Source organism: Myotis yumanensis, unplaced genomic scaffold, assembly GCF_028538775.1.
Source record: "Myotis yumanensis isolate MYYU_CA2020_CCGP unplaced genomic scaffold, mMyoYum1.0.hap1 SCAF_6, whole genome shotgun sequence".
NCBI classification, from domain to species: domain Eukaryota; kingdom Metazoa; phylum Chordata; class Mammalia; order Chiroptera; family Vespertilionidae; genus Myotis; species Myotis yumanensis.
The window spans coordinates 52,207,211-52,229,264 of record NW_027223757.1 but is presented as its reverse complement, the minus strand read 5'-3'; the positions used below and the strand labels follow the sequence as shown (position 1 = coordinate 52,229,264).

General features: G+C 39.3%; 1 protein-coding gene across 2 annotated transcripts; it reads left to right on the top strand.

Moving 5' to 3' along the window:
• Nucleotides 1–7,685: 7,685 nt before the first annotated feature.
• PM20D2 (peptidase M20 domain containing 2) lies at nt 7,686–21,914 on the top strand. Of its 2 annotated transcripts, XM_070418098.1 has the most exons (7): nt 7,686–8,165; nt 10,184–10,332; nt 11,597–11,739; nt 12,951–13,105; nt 15,040–15,178; nt 17,085–17,192; nt 17,394–21,914. In XM_070418098.1, the coding sequence occupies exons 1-7, from the start codon at nt 7,701–7,703 to the stop codon at nt 17,546–17,548; spliced, it is 1,314 nt and encodes a 437-aa protein (XP_070274199.1). In that variant the 5' UTR covers nt 7,686–7,700; the 3' UTR covers nt 17,549–21,914. The 2 variants fall into 2 exon arrangements, with proteins under 2 accessions (XP_070274199.1, XP_070274200.1); XM_070418099.1 differs by lacking the exon at nt 12,951–13,105 and having other exon boundaries at nt 15,044–15,178.
• Nucleotides 21,915–22,054: the final 140 nt, after the last annotated feature.

Below are 22,054 nucleotides of genomic sequence, written 5' to 3'. Positions count from 1 at the left end.
TCCATGTATCTCTCTCACACTGATGTTTCTCTCTCTCTCTTTCTCTTGCTTCCTCCCTCTCTAAAATCAATAAAAAATAAAAAAACAAATTTTAAAAATTGAAGCTCATAGATGCAGAGAGCTGGTGGTGGCCAGAGGCGAGGTTGGGGTGTGGTGAGAAGGGGAGGGATGAGAAAAACGGGTGAAGCTGATCAGAAGATACAAACTTCCAATTATAAGAAAATAAATCCTGGGATATAATGTACAGTATGGTGACTATAGTTAACAATACTGTAATGTGTGATGACCCACGTCCTGCGTGATTCAGGGTTTGGGATCTGGAGAAGGGCCACGCGCAAATGACAGAGACGAGACAAGAAATAATAACTTGAAAATATTGGGGGCCAGGCGGGAAGCCCAACGCAAAGGGAAGGACTTCCCCTTGTGCCCAGGCCTTGCCAACCTTTTATTCAATCTTGGATACACACCTAGCCCTTAGTCCGACAGGCAATTGCGGTAACAGACTATCTTAAAGGTCAGTAAATATTAGAAAGATTTACTCTGAGACTATTTGGTCAGGAAGTAGCTTGAGCCCCCATTGTCTGGACTGAACAATCGGTGCATAGCTCTGGCCATTGCCAGGGCTCAAGGTTCACCAGCGTTCTGGGCTCCTTGTTTACACTTCTCTGATAGTGAAGACGGTGGGTGGCTTCCCACAGTAATGTGTAATTTAAAGGTGCCATAAGAGTAGAGCTTAAAAGTCCTCATCACAAGAAAACGAAAATGTGTAACTATGTGTGATGATGAATTTTAACTGTGGTAATCATTTTGTAATATATACATATATCAAATTATTATTTTATACAGTGAGTCCTCACTTATATCCTTAGGTTCTGCAACTTTAAGTGAAACAACACATAACAAAACCAGTTTCATCATAGGCTAATGGATATGAACAGGAGTTAAGTTCCTATAGCATCTCATTAACATTATAACAAGATGAAGTTGATTGAAACAAGGAAACGATGTTATTCCAGGACCTGCTCTATACTTAAAATTAATACAATGTTATATGTCAATTATATCTCAATTTAAAAAAAAAAAAAAGAAGGATATTTCTTACCTTTGTCTACTGAAAGGGCCTAGAAACAATGACCAGTCCAGTAGCATTTGGCACCCTTAGAGCCTAGGCCAGGGGTGGGCAACCTTTTTGTGAGTGCGTGCCAAAACCAGCAAAATCTCTGACTCAAAAATTCTTCTGCGTGCCAACCCTAATTTTTTGAGAACATGTTACGCCTACTTGATATCTCTTAAGGTGTATGTATGTGAAGAACCTTGAAGAAATGATAAAATTCATTCGAGCCACAAAAATACAGTATATGATGATGAAAAATACATTTATTCTTTAATGTATACATATACACTGATAGTCTGACAGAAAACTTTATGACTCCGTTTGATATTATCAGTGGGACTTTTGCTGCTGCATCACTGATGACAGAGATTTTACATCAAGTTTATATTTCGTGACCTTCAGAGATATGCACAAGCTACTACTTTCATCCGTCAGGCTACTCCTATTACAAGACTTAACAAAATTCATCACTGAGAACAAAGATTCACAAGCATATGTGGATGAAATCAAAACACTGGTCGGATCTAGGAAAGCAGGGAGAGTTAAGGCAGAGGCATAGAAATTGCTCTTCCCCTCTCTCGTCAATCCATGTCTATGGTCTTTAAGATAACTTGTTATGTAAAATTATTTATTTATCTAAGATGCATCTACACTAAATTTACCTGAAAAATAAAAAAGTTGATATTAAGAAAAAAATTGTAAATGGAAGATTATAAGAGAGGGTTTCGCGTGCCAGCAAAAGTTACTGGCGTGCCATGTTTGGCACGCCTGCCAGGGGTTGCCCACCCCTGGCTTAGGCTATGGTCTCTAATATCATTTTTTCCTAAAGGGAATCATGACTTTGGAAGAGTGAGTAAGAAATATCTTGTCATATCAGAAAGAAAGAAGCTATCAAAGGCTTCTGGAGTCATGTTAAAGGATCCAAAAGACAATACTGACTAAAGAGAAGACAATTGAGTATCAATAAGAATAATAAGTGCAATGAAGTAAAATATAAAATACTTTTAATTGCACAAATTCATAATTATACTAAAAAATAAACCTAGTTGATTACCTTTTGATCCTAACTTTTCTGTACAAACTTACACCTCAAGGTAACCCAAATGGTTGATGAGGGAAATTTTATTTCTAAAAGTATTTCAGTCAATAAAACAAAGAAGAAATGACCGAATTAGAATATTACAATTTTGTAACCTTGAATGAAATCATGGATCTAGGCGATGACCATAAATGGCTGCTAAATTATACAGAGAAACAAGCAGACTTTATGTGCCCTCCTGAAGGAATTCCACATCAGTATACTCTTGCAAAAACACTGAGTCTGGTTTAGCCTCTAGCTCAGTACTATCTAATAGAACTTCCTATGACAATGGAAAATATTCTATGTCTGCACTGTCCAGTACTGTAGCCACTAACTACATGTGATTATTTACATTTAAAGTAAAATTGTATGACTTAGTCACACTAGCCACATTTCAACTCCTCAGCAACCACATGTAGCTAGTAGCAGCACTATCAGCTTTCAGGAAACAAAGAGGACCTTTCATTCTCACTTTATTTACTATATCCATAGCCTCCAAAATATCCTCTTGTCCTCTTTTTTTATTTTTAAATATATTTTATTGATTTTTTACAGAGAGGAAGGGAGAGGGATAGAGAGTTAGAAACATCCATGAGAGAGAAACATCGATCAGCTGCCTCTTGCACACCCCCTACTGGGGATGTGCCCGCAACCAAGGTACATGTCCTTGACCGGAATCGAACCTGGGACCTTTCAGTCCGCAGGCCGATGCTCTATCCACTGAGCCAAACCGGTCAGGGCGCCTCTTGTCCTCTTTATTATTATTATTTTTGTGATAAGAACACCCAAAATAAGATCTACTCTCTTAGCAATCTTTTAATATTGTCTACTATAGGCCCTATGCTGTACAGTAGATCTCTAGGACTTACTCATCTTGCAAAACTGAAACTTTATAACCAATGACTACTTCTCTCCAGCCATTGAACCAACAAACACTGCCCCATTTTTAATATAACTACCTGTCAGAGGCTCATTTTTGTCATATTAACAAACAGTCGACCCATGAACCAGGAGGTCGTGGTTCGATTCCCAATCAGGGCACATGCCCTGTTGTGGGCTCAATCCCCAGTAGGGGGTGTGCAGGAGGCAGCCAATCAATGATTCTCTCTCGTTATTGATGTTTCTCTCTCTCTCTCCCTTTCTCTCTGAAATCAATAATAATAATTTTTAAAAGTACATATTTTTAAATGTTAACTGGTAAGAAACACTTAAGTTGGCTTTCCTATCTTTTCTGATCAGCGGGAAGTTTCCTCTTATCTGCTCTTTCCTTATTTGTGTTGGTCTCACACACTGTAGCAAAACAAAAGGCACTTTATGCACAAGACCTTCTGAATGTTGTAACAGTATTTTCCTGATCAGTTTTATTGGAAATTTCTAGTTTGCTTCCTGTTTCATCTTCCATCATGCCTCCAATGACTAGATGTTTATTAATTTTAGACCACACATTTTTAAAATTAATGACTTAATTACTACATCTCTTACAAAGCATCTTAAGTATTTTAAGCACCCTCTGGCCATCTATGCCATCCATTCCTGCTAGCAACCTTAAAATAGGTAGCACCAAAATGACCAAAGAAGTTTGAGAAGTGAATCCATAGTAAAGGTGATTATTAACCACGGTCAAGGTGTACACCTTGACAGAGGCATCTCTTAAAAGACCCTCAAACACATGATTGGTTTCAATATCTAAATGTATCACTAATGGCAGGGGAGCAATGAAAGTTCTCTTCGTTTTCTTGAAGCATAACCTCAGGAGAGAAATATTCTTATCTAGCACAAGCAAGGCTACGTCTTCACAGTGTTGTCATATACAAGCCCCAGGGAATCGGGGCAAAGACAAAGCCTGCCCCCTGCAAGAACCTCACTGTCCTCATTTCCAGGAATGGCTATGGTCAGCAGAGCAGCTCATGTCACTGCCAAGAGGGAGGGAAGCCAAAGGGAGCCTCAAGTACCTGAGTACCAGGGCATTCCAGGCTTTAAAATAGCTGCCATCACCTCATGGGCCATTCGAAGATATCTACACAGAACGTAGTAATAAAACCTTACACCAAAGAAACACATCTCTGTCAGACATTTTTGCTCAATTGCTTTGTTATTGTTTTTAAATTTACAATATTATCTTAGTTTCAAGTGTAGAATATAGTGATTAGACAGCTATGTAACTTATGAAGTGATCACCCTGGTAAGTCTAGTACCCATCTAACACCATACAGAATTATTACAATATTATTGACTATATTCCCTATGCTGTATTCTTCATCCATGTGACTACTTTTATAAAGGGGAACTTGTGCTTGCTAGTCCCTTTCACCGTTTTTACCCATACCCCCAAATCCCCTTGTGATCTAGCAACCACCAGTTTGTTCTCTGTATCTATGAGCTTGTTTCTGTTTTGTTCATTTATTTTGAAATCATATGGTATTTGTCTTTCTCTGCCTGACTTATTTATAATAGCCAAGATATGGAAGCAATCTAAGAGTCCAGTAATAGATGAATGAAGAAAGAAGATGTGGCACATATATACATACAAAAAGAATTAAATCAATCCCTTTGTTTTTATTTTCCAGAGTTTCTTCCTCAGCTTAAATTTTTCCTCCCTAGTCATTCACTCCCTGGGTGGTTTAATTCTCCCCTTGGAGAATTCATGCATAGTAGATAATGTGGAAACAATTTCTTTTTTTTAACATAAATTTTTATTGATTTCAGAGAGGAAGGGAGATGGAAAGAGATAGAAACATCAATGATGAGAGAGAATCATTGATTGGCTGCCTCCTGCACACCCACACTGGGGATTGAACCCACACCCTGGGCATGTGCCCTGACCGGGAATCAAACCATGAATTCCTGGTTCATAGGACCACGCTCAGCCACTGAGCCACACTGGCATGGCAAAAACACAGTTTCTTTATCTCCTCCACTTTCCTTATCACTACTTCTAGTCTCTTAGATGGCGGGTGTCACCTCCTCTCCACATGACTATCACACATCCACCAATTCGCCCCTAACTGTCCCATTGCCCGTATTCTGTTTGATGACTTTACCATCCACCCAGCTGTTCACACTAAAAACCTCAGTCATCTTTCCTCCTTCTCTCCATCACGTGCCCCCTCCCCTCCCCGCAAACACATTCAATCAGGCATCAAGTCTGGTCACTTCTGCCTTCGGAATGTTTCTGGAATCCTAAGACTTTGCAGGAACCTTTTAGCTTGTCTCAGACCAAAATCTCTCTGTTTCTGATTCATCCTCCATGAGGCCATTTTTATTCTTCCAGAAGAAAAACCCGGTTTTACCTCCCCCAGGCTTAATAATATCCAATAGATAGCCATTGTCTAGATAAAATTTAATTCCTTAACAATGTGTACACAACTCCTCTATGTCCCTTCACCCCTGATCAAAATTCACTTTTCAACTAACCTACTCTCTTAGTTGGCTGCTTTATGAAAAATGACGGCCAGTTGTTTGTTTGTTTTTTAACACCTTACCCCAGAAGTGATTTCTTAATGTGCTACGTAGTACCTGATATCAGTTAAAGAGATATATCTCTGGAGTTACCTATAAGTATTTTGGGTGCAGAAGGCTAGGGGGATGTTGTGAACAACCAAGATCCTAAGGTGACACTGTATTTGGCTTGCTCTGTGTGCAGGCAGTGGCAGCTCCCAAGTCATGCAGTGCCAGGGTATGGTTCTGGAGGAAGTTGTTCAGGATAAATATCTGCATTGTCTCCGTGGATGAAATAATTTTAAAACTTTATTCCTTCCCCACCCCAGCACCTTCTGTTTACCTTTGCTCTTCCCCAATTTTCTTCATTTTATTTTTCACTTGTCTCAAAATATTTTTAAAAATATTTTTATTGATTTCAGAGAGGAAGGGAGAGGGAGAGAGAGAGAGCTAGAAATATCAATGATGAGAATCACTGTTTGGCTGCCTCCTGCATGCTCCACTCTGAGGATTGAGCCCAAAACTAACTGTGACCTCCTGGTTCCCAGGTCGAAGCTCAACCACTGAGCCATGCCAGCCAGGCTCAAAGTATTTTTTTTCTTCTCATTTAGGTCATGCTTTGCAAGTTTGTGTTGGGGATTTTATTATCTTATTTTACCCTAATTAAAAAACAAACAAACCATATTAGTCTGTTGTCTTGCCAAAGAATCTGAAGTCCAAAATAATATCCAGTATCATCTCATATATTTGGCTAGTATTTCAGTCAGAAATAATGTTGCTTCTCCAGAGTAAAGAAATCTTTGATTTACTCTTCCCACCAAAGCACTGGTGAATGAGAATGGACAGCAGTCCAAGGTTGACTCCAGGTCCCAGCGGCAAGGTTGATCCCCAGGTGGGGGGAGGAGGGTTGTACACAACTCCTGGCCAGGTTAGAATGTGCTTTCTTTAATTAGTACAAAACAGTTAAGGTTAGCAGAGCATGGTTAATATTTCTTATAACTACGGCTAGTCCCCAATATTCTATTTCTGCCCCTAACACTATTAATAGGAATGGCATCAAGGACAATTTTCAGACTTTGTGCTTCGCTCTGGAGGAAAACAAGAGTATGGCTTCTTGAATTTCTTCATCGGGTAACGTAGAACCAGAACCCAGTTACGTGAAGATCAGCTGCACATATCATGTTACTTGATTTCAGCATCAAAGTTATAAACGAAACCAGTCATATGTTCTTTCAAAGCTATTGCGGATCAAAACAAACATCCAGATCAACAAAATAATATGAATAATTATGACCATAAATCTTCTACTAACTCTCTGATTTGGGCTTTTAAAAAACTCATTTAAAATTCTTAGTTTTACTTTACTCAAATAGACTACACTAGCTGTCTACATTCCAGATGCTATACTAGACACTTGCTCTACTCCTTAGTTTTTATTCTAATGAGAAAACTATACTTCATAGACAGTAGTTGCAGCTTTTAAGTAACACAGCAACCTCAAGGGGAAGAAAGTGGAGGGTGGGAGGCAATACCGAAAACTTAAGTATATAGAATCTACAGACCAGTGTTCTTTGTATGGTTTTATGAACTAAAACCCTGGTATAAATGTTTATTACAGGTACTGTTCTAGAAAGGCGGCTGGCGTTTTTCAGGGGGCTACGTTCCACTTGGTCTGTCTCCGACGCCTGTTAACCAATAAAACCGGTCTCATTCCACATAAGCAACAACGGAAAAGTAGTAATAACTTTGGAGTTAATTCGGTATCTGGACCGGTAAGGAGAAGGGAGCTGAGCTCCTGAACCCCTGTTCTCCCCAGCGCTCCCCGCCCCCGCCCCCGCCCCGGGGCGGAGCACCTGCGAGCCGCAGAAGGGCGGACCACGTTCCCCCCAGGCGCTGGAGGCGGGGTCCGGGGGAAGGGGGACCGGCCTGCGGCCAGATGCGGAGCCGGCCTGCGCACGCCGCACCCGTTCTCGCGGCTCGGAGCGTGCGCACGCGCGGGGTGCGCGGGGAGGGGGAGGTCAAGGTAGCATTGGAGCGGAGTGCCGACCGGTCACCCGCTCCGGCACGATGAGCCCCGGAGAGGAGCGACCTGTGGAGGGGGGCGCCTGCGGCGGCGGCGGCGGCGCCTCCGAGTTGGAGCAGCTGAAGCTGCGCGCCGCGGAGCGCATCGACGAGGCGGCGGAGCGCCTGGGGGCCCTGAGCCGCGCCATCTGGAGCGCGCCCGAGCTGGCCTACGAGGAGCACCGAGCCCACGGCGTGCTGACGCGCTTCTTCCAGAGCGAGCCGCCGGCCGCCTCCTGGACGGTGCAGCCGCACTACCAGCTGGCCACGGCCTTCCGCGCCGAGTGGGAGCCGCCGGGGGCGCGGTCGGCCGCGAGCCCGCTGCACCTGGGCTTTCTGTGCGAGTACGACGCGCTCCCCGGCATCGGGCACGCCTGCGGCCACAACCTCATCGCCGAGGTCGGGGCGGCGGCCGCGCTGGGCGTGAAGGGGGCCCTGGAGACCCTCCCCGGGCCGCCTCCTCCGGTGAAGGTGAGGTGGGACCCGGCGCGGGACTCCGCCACCTGCCCCGCCGGTACCGAGCCGGGACGGCAGGACGGGCATTCCATGCGCACCTGTCCTCCCACCCCGGGCAGGTGTAGGAACGCCGCTAGACGGCCCAGCCTCGCCTTCGTGAGAAGGCAGAGACCCTGGGTAAAGCTTAATGAGTTGCCGAGTACAGTATTGGGTTTTGTTGCCTCTTATGTACTTGGAAAGAATTGAGTGGATTCTCCCTTACGAAAGAGCTTAGAACCAAGCCTGGTTTTCGTCAAGGCTTATTTTTGGTAACTGTAGCCGCTGCAATTTGCTGACAAGGTTGTGCAGTCTCTTGGAAGTGGTTATTGTAGGGAAACCTACAGCCCTCTTCATTAGACTCCCCCCAAATCTTTTGTTTGTGGTAGTCATAGGAGCTGTTGTAATTTGAATCATTGGGGGGTTTTTGTTTGTTTTTTAAACATATTTTTTATTGGTTTCAGAGAGGAAGAGAGAGAAACATCAATGATGAGAGAGAATCATTGATTGGCTGCCTCCTGCACGCCCCACACTGGGGATGAGTGGGCAACTCGTGCAACCCGGGCATGTGCCCTGACCTGGAATCAACTGTGACCTCCTGGTTCATAGGTTCACGCTCAACCACTGAGCCACAGCTGCTGGGCCCACAGGGCTTGAATCATTAGTTTTTGGGTAGGATATTATCAGTCGTTACAACTACCAAACCTCTAGAAATATACACACACACAACTACATAGATGTAGTTGATCTTTGAGTCCTAATGTTTATTTCATGTTTTTAATAAATACCTCAGTTCTGTAAACGGGGAAATGTCGTAGGACAAGTTTAATCTTGTGTTACTCTGTTTTTCCAGATGGTATATTCATTCTGTGAGCTACGATGCAATCATTGCCATTCAGGTTAAGGGGAAGACTAATGTTTTATTTTATTCTTTAGCCCTCCCCCCCCCCCCCGCCCCCCAATGTCAGTAACCTTTTACTTTTATCCTAACAGTTACATCTTTTGTGACTTTTTCTGTTTAGCTGCCTTTGTTTTTCTGCTCTGGGGGCTTGTTTTGGCATCTGGTTAGGCTTTTGTTTTGTTGGAGATGGGGTATCCTTTGCCGTTACATGAAACACTGGAGAGATTTAGCTTTAACTGGGTTTGTGATAAGTTCATAGAAGTCAACAACTTTGAAGTCATCACATTTAACTTGTCAAGGGTTAAGAGTTTAAAGCAGCTTAATTTAAGAGTTTGGGTGCCTTATAACTTCTAAAGAAAGCCAGACGTTGGGAGATGTACACAGTTCTGATTTTGAATGGTTAGCTGAGTTTTTAGCCAGGTTATCTGTCCTCCCGGAAAATGAAATTTATTTTCATTGGGTTCCCTTTGCAAGCCAAGACTTTTCCCAGCTTGTTCTTTGTGTCCTTATACGTGATCTTGAAAGTATATTGGCTGCTTATAGATAATTTTTCTTTGCTTTAAGAATTGTTTGAGGAAGTTAAACTGAGATATCAAAATAAAATGTTTACTCTGCAAAGTTCTCTTTTGTTTAATTAGGCGTTTGGTGACCAGTAAATCTGCCTGGTTGAACTGGTAGAATAGAATTAGTAAGTTTGTGTAATAGTTGGCCATTCCTAACCATGGTCTTAAGATTTATTTAATGTTCTTCATGTATGATTAAGGAATTAAGATCTTTTAATGAGGTAGTTCAATAAGGAACAGGCCTGAACCTCTCATCCCAGCTCTCCCTGAAGACTTGCTCTGTGATGTGGGGCAAGACACTTCACCCTATACCTCCAAACCCCCTTCTCTAAAATGATGTTACAGATCACTCACCTACCACTCAGGGTTGTTGTGAGAAGAACTAATAAGTAACTGGAAAAAGTGCTTATGAATTATTATGTCCATGTGCTAAAAGACGTATAGATTGTGAATACGTATGCAAGAGGGCTTGTTTGATATTTTCCTACGAGGATTTTTTGTTACTGTGTCCTGACACAGGCATTTCCTTCTAGGTGACTGTCCTGGGAACCCCTGCAGAAGAAGAAGGTGGTGGCAAAATTGACTTAATTGAAGCAGGGGCTTTTAAAAACCTTGATGTTGTTTTTATGGCCCATCCATCCCAAGAGAATGCTGCTTATCTCCCTGATGTGGCTGAACACGAGTAAGTAATCAAGTTGAAATAAACTTCTCAGTGGAAAACAGACTATTAGAATACTTTTATGTCTTTTATTTTAAAAAATAGGAACAGAAATGTATTGTCTTAAAGTTCTGGAGACGTGAAATCTGAAATCAGGTGACAGGGCCAGGTCCTTCTAAATCCTGTAGTGGAGGGTGGGGGGGGGGAGGGGGGGGCGGGGGGAGGACCCTTCCTGCCTCTTCCAGCTTCTGGTAGCCCCAGACATTCCCTGGCCTGTGGCAGCCTAATTCTCATCTCTGCTTCTGTCTTCACGTGGCCTCCTCTCTCTGCCCCTTCACATCGTCTTTCCTCTATGTCTCTAGAATACTTTTATGTCTTAAAGGGAGACTAAAACTCCATATTTATACATTTAAAAAGTAAATCGAAAGATAATGATGTGATATCTTACTTGATTTAAATGACTCATACTTGGTAAGCCTCTTCTAATTGAGATTTAATATGATGTTCATAATTGGACTATTAAAATAACGCCCAAAAAGCATAAGAATAGCAAGCAATATGTTGACACATGTTCTGTTTTGAACTGTCCGAGAGTAATCTGATTTCTTTCTTTTTTAAAAGAAATATATTTTTACTGATTTCAGAGAGGAAGGGAGAGGGAGCGAGAGATAGAAACATCAATGAGAGAGAATCATTGATGGTCTGCCTCCTGCCTGTCCCCTTCTGGGGATCAAGTTCAAAACCCGGTCATGTGCCCTGATCGGAAATCAAACCCTGACCTCCTGGTTCATAGGTCAGGCTCATCCACTGAGCCACACCAGTGGCGCCAATCTGATTTTTAGAGGTTGTCCTAACACATTTCAATTGTCACCTTCCCCCACCCTTCAGACAGAATTATCTGAGTTTCTGCAGACATTTGGTATAGAACTATCACATGAAGTCTAGAAGGAGACAGGAGTCAGCATGTTTGTAAATTCAGCACCTAATACAGTATTGCATACTTGTTTGAATGTAATTGTGTACAAATTTAATTTGCATAGGAGGTCGATTGATCAGTTTCTCTTTTTCTCTCCTTTTTTGGAATGCCTTCTTTGTGTCAGTCACTGTATTACCTAATAATAAACAACAACTAAGCTACGTAAATTGCTGTTATGGCTATAAATGATTCGCAAACCAAAATTCTAGCAGTCTGAATTAATTTGAATACTAGTTGGGTAATTCTAACTCCTTGGCTTTTCTTACTTTAGTGATATTGAAAAAAAATTCCAAATGATGTTTTATTTCCTAGCGTGACTGTGAAATACTATGGAAAAGCATCTCATGCTGCTGCGTATCCCTGGGAGGGAGTAAATGCATTAGATGCCGCTGTTCTCGCCTACAACAACCTGTCTGTGTTAAGACAGCAAATGAAACCAACCTGGAGAGTTCATGGTATGAATGTCAGATATCTTGTGTAATAGATGGTGCTTAGTATATTTCAATGCAATATAATTACTTAATATTTGATTTTTTAAAAATTAGAAACATTGGGTATAGAAACATTTGTCAGAAGTTACGTGGCAGGACACTAGGATGTTTGCCTATTTGTGGGTCAGACGACATATAAGATTATTATTAAATATAAATGGAACAGTCATTTTGAATATTAGAGGTCAGTAGTTTTATATAAGGACCTTTCTGTGGTCATTTGAAAGTTGGAACTTGACTTTCCAGTTATCCTATCTTTTAATGATAACAAAATTTTGTCATTTCCTCAATTTAAAAAAGTTAGGGTTACTAGTTTTTATTTACTCCAGCGCTGTTAATCCTAAGTAACATCTTTTAAAATTACCTTTATATCAATACAGTAATAAAGTACTGTCTTGGAGATACAAATTTATTTTTTAGTTCATTTCTTTATGATTTGGGAAATTATTATACTTCAGTATCTATTTTTTTTTTTTACCTGATTTAGCTGTAGGCTTAAATTAGTTTGTAATTACACTACCTTAGTTTTTAAAAAGTACTTTATCAAGCAGGTTATATACAGTTAGATTTTGTGTATCTATTTTAGTTATAACTTTGAAGAGCTAAATCTTCCTTCTCTGTGTAGGTCCAAATAATGCATTTGTTTTAATAGTTTTAATAGTACTTAGTGATCTTTACCACATTGGTTTTTTTTAGCATAAAAATTATTTTCCCTGAGTCAAATGCCTTTTAAAATACTCATGCAATTGTTTAAGTACAAGGGTAATTATAGAACTTCACACCATTGGGGTTTTTTCTCTTCTCATATCAAAAGCTTATCAAAATGTACAACTGTAATATAAGCTACTGAAATAAAAGCATTTTCCAGAAGGCTTAATATAGTTATAAAAACTTCTAACAGTTTCTTAAAGTCAGGAATAATAATTTATTATAAATTCCTTAGAATAAAGTACATATAATTATTTTATTTCTTTTCCTGTTAGCTAGAAAGTATCACACTATGACATATAGAAACTTTTGTTGTACAGCAAAATCTTTGATTGACATATCTGTGAAGCATATGCGTTTGAATTATTTTTCTTTATGTACAAATTGGCTGGAAAATGTTATGCGTGTATTTAAGCTTAAAGAAATGGTCTCCAAGCTCAATTCCAGTAATTTGGTTCTTTTTATAGGTATAATAAAAAATGGTGGTGTAAAACCCAATATCATTCCCTCTTATTCTGAATTAATCTATTACTTCCGTGCACCCTCAATGAAAGAACTTCCAGTTTTGACCAAAAAGGCAGAAGATTGCTTCAGAGCTGCAGCTTGTGCTACTGGGTGCACAGTAAGAACTTTTAAGAGTTAATCTAAATTATAATCAGACATATATATGTGGACTGAGGTTGTTTATATTAAATTAGATTAGAGTCTTGCTTGCTTTTTCATTTGGTGTTGCCTTGAATATGTAAATTCAGTTGACTGAATAGTTGATGTGAAAGTCTTCGCTTCTTACTTATGTTACTCAGTTTCTGCACCGGGAAGACTGCAGTCATCTTATTACACAGTAATTGATTAGAATAACGGATTCTGCTGAGCTAGAATTCCTGTCTTTTTGCAAAGTTATATCTGTCCTTATCGGTAGTTACGCTTTTAGAATTGCTCTATATAGTTTCCAGTGCAAAATCAGCAAAAGCTATTTTTTGGCGAAGTTCTAGATAGATAGAGCAGGGGCATGAATACTTATGGCCTACTGGAGTGAAAGTTAAAATAGACACAGAAGTTAGTCAAGAGGTTTTGTTCATTTGCACCATGAAGTCAGTAACATTTATGTACCAATTCTGTAGGGCATACAGTGGCATGAGAAGTTACAGAATGGCATAAATTTTGCCCTGCAGGGCACCAGTCATCTGGTTGGAGAGACAAGATCTGGATCTGTGCTTCTCAGCCTCACTGATTCTGTAACTTTTGGAAACGTTATTTAAATCTCTTAGCCTCCATTTTATCTTGAAAAATGGAGGTAAAATAACCTATCTTAGGGTTCTTGTGAGAATTAAGTGAGGTCATGTTTATGAAGAGTTGGGGTCTAACCCTCATACATAATACTTTCTTTTTTCAAATTATAAGAGAAAGTTTATATAGAAAGTCACAGAGGTAGTAGAAGTGAGCCAGCTGGGATGCATAGACTCAGGAAACAAGTTACTGAGGCAGAAGGTTCCTTGGAGCTTAGGAGAAAGAAAGGCAAAGACGAAGTGCCTGGGGAAGGCGCAGCAGGCACCCGGGAGGGACAGTGCCAGGACCTTTTTTTTTCCTGCTCTCATTGGACTGGAGCGGTGTGATTTATTCAGATAGTAGCCGGGTCTCAGACAGTAACAGTGATTTGCAGACAGGATATGTTAACTGTCCAAAGTAAAAAAATGAAGCACTTGACCCTTGTTTATGTATAATTATAAATATTTTAAATATTTATTTAGAAAATGAATACATGAACTATGATCATTCACTAGTATCTCAAGGTGTAATATTTCCTTAGGATAAGGTTTATTGTTACTGGATTTAAGTCTATATTTTAAATAGTTTTTTAGTAACTTTTTATATTTTAGCTGACTTATAATATCTGATTAAGTTGTCATTGTTTCTAATTTAGATGTTGCTAAGGTTAGATGTCATCTCTGCCATTTTATAATTGGCTTTTGCTAACGTCCAAGGTATTATCTTTAGTTTGAGGGAATAGTGGCCTTTTGTGGCCTTTTGATTTAATCAAACCTAGATCTGTGAATTGTGAATCTTCTTTTTCTCAGGGTACCTTTGTACCTTTCAGACCAGGCAGTGGTGTCAGTATCGGTTTATATACTGAATATTAGTAAAGTGTAATTTCTTCTTGTAGAAGCCACAGCCTAGAGCAGTGTTTCTCAGAGTGTTTGGACCACCTACGTCAGAATTACTTGGGGGTGCTGGTTAAAGTGGAGATTTCTGACACCACCCCTCCCCACACACACAGACACCTACCCTACTGAGGTGACTGGAGTTGAGACTCACTGACTAGTAGAGCTAGGTGACATCATGTGATTTGGTGCATACATAATAAAGGAGACAGGGTACTAGGAACTCTCAGTTACAGAATACATTTTTGTAAGGTAAGAGACTTGAAAGAGTTTATATCCAGAAGGGAGCATGCCCCTTCTTAACCTCTTGCTATTAAAAAAACCATTGCTGGTTTGAAATTTAGATGGTGAATTTGAGGTGTTTCTTTTTCAAAATTTGTGTTTTAATTTTTAATAGGTAGAAATTAAAGGTGACGCACATGATTATTACAATGTCCTTCCCAATAAGAGCCTACGGAAAGCTTATATTGAAAACGGGGAAAAGCTGGGAATAGAATTCATTTCAGAAGAGGATGCAGTGTTGAGTGGATCTTCAGGTAATTAAGTTCTTTTATGTATTGTGCTATTTGAGGAAAGGAATTTCTTCTTTGGTTCTGTTTAACAGCTTTGAAGGTAGGGAGGTATTGCTGATGCTTTTAATTATTTTTCACAAACTTAATGGCTATGGGAAGGAAACTAATGAATTCTTCAGTGATTGTAGAGTGTCAAATGAGCAGGTTTGTTTTTTAGAAATAGGCAACATACTGCCTGGCTGGTGTTGCTCAGTGGTTGAGTGTCTACCTATGAACCAGGAGGTCACAGTTTGATTCCTGGCCAGGCCATATACCCAGGTAGCAGGCTCAATCCCCAATGTGAAGCATGCAGGAGGTAGCTGATCAATGATTCTCATCATTGATGTTTCTATCTCTCTCTCCCTCTCCCTTCCTCTTTGAAATCAATTAAAAAAAATACATATATATGTGTGTGTGTGTGTATATATATATATATATATATATATGTTTATATATATATGAAGTAGCCAGCATACTTTTTGCTTTATATTCTAAGTATTTCCAGTGTTAAATTTTCTTAGTTCTAAATTTTAAAAAATAATTTTTTATTTTTTTTTATTTTTTTTTATTTTTTTAAATATATATTTTATTGATTTTTTACAGAGAGGAAGGGAGAGAGATAGAGAGTTAGAAACATCGATGAGAGAGAAACATCAACCAGCTGCCTCCTGCACATCTCCCACGGGGGATGTGCCCGCAACCCAGGTACATGCCCTTGACCGGAATCGAACCTGGGACCCTTCAGTCCACAGGCCGACGCTCTATCCACTGAGCCAAACCGGCTTTGGCAATTTTGTATTTTTTGATTACAGTTGACATACAGTATTATATTAGTGTCAGGTGTATAATCCAGTGATTGGACATTATATAACTTAGCAAATGATCACCCATTACAAACAAGTTTTAAATAAGCTACTAAAAAGGGAAATAGAATTTCAATTTATTCTTTTTTTTTTTTTTTAATATATTTTATTGATTTTTCACAGAGAGGAAGGGAGAGAGATAGAGAGAGTTAGAAACATCGATGAGAGAGAAACATCGATCAGCTGCCTCTTGCACATCCCCCACTGGGGATGTGCCCGCAACCCAGGTACATATCCTTGACCGGAATCGAACCCGGGACCTCTCAGTCCACAGGCTGACGCTCTATCCACTGAGCCAAACCGGTTTTGGCTTCAATTTATTCTTAATCATCAGTATGCAGGCTACTAAGTACTTAAGTAGTTATAATGGGTCATTTTTGGTTTCTGAGAAGCAATAAGCAACTGTTAAAATTTAAATAATCATAAGTCTATTGGGGTTTATTTTATATTTTTTTCCCTTTAAAAACATTACTAATATATTTGCATCTTAGAGATGTATCTCCTAAAATATAATAATAGATGTTGATGAAGTAGACTCAGAAAAACTTGGTGATAAAAATGAGGTGTTGATGTCATTCATTAAGATAAGGAGTTCAAGAGAAGGAGCAGGTCGAGGTATGTGGGGAGGTATAAATGATTAGTATGTTAAATTTGAGGTGCTACAGGATTTCTAAGAGGAGCTGTTCAGTGGCTTGTTGAGTCTGGAACTCCCAAAGTTCCAGATTTTAGGAGTTTTCAATATCAGAAAGGTATATGAAAACAGTTAATGAGGTTGCCCAAGAAATCCTAGGGCTCTCTAGCACTTAGGACACAAGCAAAGGAAGCAATATAGAGGAGACAGAGAGTGGTCTGAGAAAGCCAGACAGTCAGGAGAGAGTGGAGTCATGGAAGCCAAAGGAGTGGGGAATGTCGAGAAGGGAAGGAACAGTAAATCATGCCAGGGGCTAAGAAGGCTGGATGAGATGAGTATGATCGAATATCCATTGGACTAGCAATTAGAAACTCATGGATTGTCTTACTTTCCCAAGGATCTACTGATTTTGGAAATGTTAGTTTTGTGGTTCCTGGAATTCATCCATATTTTTACATTGGATCTGATGCCTTGAATCATACAGAACAATATACTGAGGCTGCAGGTAAGTGTTAGAAGTGAATATTTTGGCATGTGACCTCCTTTTGTAGTAGTTGCTGCCTTTCTGATTGTTTAGTTTAGATCAACATCACTTCAGAGAACTCTATATTGTGGTGGGCAGTGGAGAGGCAAATTAGATATTGAGAGCGAGCCTGAAAACTAATAATTTATAATAATACTTTGATTTGTTTTCTCAACCTTTTAGGATCACAAGAAGCCCAATTCTATACTTTGCGTACAGCCAAAGCTCTGGCAATGACTGCGTTGGATGTTATTTTTAAACCAGAGTTGCTAGAAAGAATCAGAGAGGACTTTAAATGGAAACTTCAAGAAGAAGAGTTTTCAAATAGAGTAGAATAAAAGGAAGATTGAAGAGAAGTGATGATTTTTTTTTCTTTATTTTTTAATGAAGGAGGAGGGCATGTTTGTTTTTCAATCTTAAAGGAATCAGATTTCTCTTCCTGAAAAGTGAGGACATAGTGTTGAGAAAACACATGAACTCTTAGCTAAAATTAAAATGTTCACAAATCTGTATTTGATGGAATTGTGATCTTTCAGGAGCTGGTATGTGGTGGCATTTCTTAAACAACCTGGATGACACATGGTTTATCAGTGATAATAGTGTATAAGTTCATATGTTGTGTAAGTATATTTCAAAAGGTCCAAGAGATTTCAAACTTTATATTCAGAATTGACTCATGAAAGATTTGTTTCCTGGTATAGGGCGGTAAAATTGTTTTAGAAAGTAGTTTTAAAATTCAAGTTCTGAATTTGAAGGAAGTTAATTTTGATGTCTGACTATGTTTGTTTTGGTTTAGAGACTGTTTTCATTGGTAATAAAAGTAGGTTTTTAATCAGAAATGCTGTGGGAAACAACCAGAAACTCAGGTACAAAGAATAAGCTTTAGTTTATGTGAATTGTAATAGAAAAAATTACAGATGCATAATATTAGACCCTTCCTGTAAGCTGTCTGCTTGATAGTCTAGTGCCATCGTCGGCAAACTGCGGCTTGCGAGACACATGCGGCTCTTTGGCCCCTTGAGTGTGGCTCTTCCACAAAATACCGACTTCTGCTCATGGGCCACGAAGTTTCAATTGCATTGTACATGCACGCCTGCACGTGGTATTTTGTGGAAAAGCCACACTCAAGGGGCCAAAGAGCCGCATGTGGCTCTCGAGCCGCAGTTTGCCAATCACTGGTCTAGTGTGTTCTAAGCGGACTTAATGAGAGAAGAACAATGTCTATCTTGAATGCTAATTACTCAGGCTTCTACTCAGAAACCAGGCTGTCCAGCCTGGGTACACAAAGTATTGTAAGTTTTTCCTGGTTCTTATTTTAGTATGAATTTTTTAAACGTGATAAAAAGATGTGGGAAAAGTATCTGATTAAGCAAGTATTTTAAGCTGTGAATATAGCAAAGCTTCAGTATATTTTATTTTAAAGGGAGTCCTCAAACTTGAGAGTAAATATTCTAAAATGGAAGGGGAAGGAGAGAAAAGTGAGCATTTGGCCTCTGCTGTAAGCAAGTCATTTGGGCCCCTCTGAGCCTTCAGCTCTCCATTTGGGAAGTTAGAATAAATCACTTACAGTTACCGTCCTTTTAAACCCCAATTCCTAATAGTTTTGGGGGAGTGTTGGTACTTTAGAATTGCTTATCTTCTACATCAGGGGTCAGCAAACCACAGTCTGATTTGGCAAGCAGCCTGAATTTATGTGGCCAGCATGCTAAAAAATGACTGAGGAGGGGAGAAAGGAACAGAGACCAGATGATGTGACCTCAAAACTAAAAATACTTACTGTCTGGTCCATTACAAAAAAATGTTTGCCGGCTCCAGTCCTATGTAACAGTAAAATAAAACCTGTTTCTCTTTGATTTCCATCATATAATCAGATGTTCTCCTAGGATAAAACTCACGCCTCTGTATTGAAAATAGTGACAAGAGGGAAGTAGATGGCAGTGCCCTGACTTGACCGTTACACTGCCAAGTTTGTCCTCACTGGAGTTCTGGCCCTTCAGAAGTTTGCCTTCTTTTAGCATTTACTTCTTTCGGGGATGCAGCTACCCTGCTGCCTTAAGACCTTGCCCTGTGAAAGCCAGTCTTCTAACTTTTCGTCTCAGCTTTCAGCATTTGAACCTTCACGCTGCCCTTTGTCTGACTCTATAATCTCAAAAAATCATGGTTGGTGTATATTTTATACACAGGGGAGGGATCCACAAAGGTTTCACGCTGAGAATTGGTTATGTTCGGACCTCCAGTTTATATGAATAGTTAGTTTCCTAATAATCAATTTTATAAATTTTTCAACTGTAAGTTTTAAATTCCTGCACTCGGGAATGGGGTTTTATTTTCTAAAGCCTTGATAACATTCTGGAACAGTGATTGCTAACTGGTATCCAACACACTAATATTCTCCCGTCTTCTGTGAAGGGTTACAAGTTGTTACTCATACAAACTATTTGTGGTTTTCTTGTGATTAAATTCCTTTTTAAAAACATATCGGGGATCATTGAAGACAGCATTCTCTTGCTTCACTTGCATTCTTGTGTGGGAGAGCAGGTTGTGGCGTGCAGGTTGCTGGCACGCAGGGAACAGGTATGATCTGCGCCATGCCGTCCGCCACAACCCATGGTGAGGAGCTAATATTCATGTACTACTAAGATTTGGGTCACTTTTGAGTTTCTGTCATATTTTATTTCTTTTTCAATTTTCGAAAAATTTGGTCCAAATAAGGGTCTACCCATTGGACTAGGTCATGGAATTATGTCAGGAAAGAGGTTGAGAACTGATGTTCTAAGGGTATCTAGAAGTATGAGATTTTTTTCGCCCGATCTTTGTTTTACATTATGTTACTTTAACATTTTTTATATAATTCAGATTTTAAAATACCTTTTTAATTTTTATATAGCAGTGAGTTAATTGAGCCATATTACACTATAAAGTGTAAGTAAATACATAAATAAATGCTGGAGTCAAATTCTCATGTCCAGAGTAACCGACTATAACCAATCTTTGTTGGGCTATTTGAATTTGGGAGAGTGCTTCCTTTTGTAGTGCTCGTTTTTCCTTTTGGGACTAAATTCTTTCTTTACCCTCATACTCCAGTGGCATGTTTTCTAAATAATTGTGCTAAATTTTCCTAAGTATTTATTCTTAGCTTAAATTATCATTGTTGGCTGGTTAGTTGGTTCTTATATTTTGGATTAAATCTCCAAACATTTTGGAAGTTAAAGAGGGGGAAGCATTAGATTATAGGTGAGCAGTGTCACTTTTAGAAGGGTTATATTTAGCTCCTTATATTTAAGAGATGAATCCTTATTTTTAGGAGGTTGAAAAATAAATAGAACTTTAAAATTTTTATAATTTTGTATCTTGTTCTTGAGGAAGGGGGCAACTAAGTTTTCCTCTCAGAATTGGTTTGAGTGATGAGGTTCTTATTATTCCTCCACAAGATTATGTATTTTCTGAAGCCACAGTCTTTTCAATTTGCTTAATTTGTTTCAGGTACACCAAACCTGACTCAGCTGGGGGGGAAAGGCCAAGCTCATTTAGTGCAAAGTTTAAGATTATATGATTTCTTAAAATGTTAAATTAGTTTCTGACCTAAACTAGAGGTATAGGTGGACCTGCTTAAGGTGCCTTTGTTTTTATGGAAAATGTTTTTATTACACACACACCTTTTGCAAAGCCTTTTCCTCAAATCTCAACTTTTGGCTATCAATGTTAAAAGGTATAATCCGGCCCTGGCTGGTGTGGCTGTTGGTTGAGCGTTATCCCATGCAGATGATTGGTAAGAGTACTTGCCCAGGTTGCGGGCTAGATCCCTGGTAGGGTTGCGTGTGGGAGGCAATTGATTGATGTTTCTCACATCGATGTTTCTCCCTGTCTCTCCCTCTCCTTTCCTCTCTGTCTAAAAAATCAATAAAGTCATGTTTTTAAAGGTATAATCCAAATTAATCTAAATTTAATTACAGATTGAAAATATTTTTCTCTTTACTGACTTAATTTTATTTTTTTCCATCACCATTTATCCACTCTATGCCCTTTTCCAACTCTACCCACCCACCTCCCCCCATCCCATAATTACCACACTGTTGTCCATGTCCATGAGTTATTTCCCCGCCTTTTTTTGGGTTTCATATATTTTTATTGATTTCAGAGTGGAAGGGAGAAAGAGAGAGAGAAATATCAATGATGAGAGAGAATCATTGATCGGCTGCCTCCTGCATACCCCACACTGGGGATGGAGCCCACAACCCGGGCATGTGCCCTGATATAGAATCAAACTGTGACCTCCTGGCTCATAGGTCGACACTCAACCACTGAGCCACACTGGCTGGGCGATCTCTCTCCCTTACTCCTCCCTCAAGCCCTCCATGTAGTGACTTAATTTTAAAAGCAGGCCTGAATAGGAGGCATGTGTAAAACAATCATGTGGTACTATGAATAACTAAGTTGCTATGTATCATATAATAAGATTGGGGATAGCTAATATTTAGCTTGCCTCTTATAATTTTCAGACTGTTTTCTAGTTTCAACATACTCTAAGTATTTTGTAATATAATTTTATAGATGAGGATGGCGCATTTTGATATGTATGACGTTAATATTTTCAAGTAAGCAATCACTGTCTACTACCATCAGATGACAGTAGTTTTAAAAAACATTTTAATACGTATTGGAGTATGTTTTAAAAAGTAGAATGTTAATAAATGTTTTCTAATAGTGATTGTCATGTGTTTTTTTCCAACATCACACCATTATGCAAGTATAAGATAAAACATAATCACCCAAATATACTATTTTATGATCATTAATACATTGTTATCACATGATGTTGGTGTGCTTTTAAATTATAAATGTTA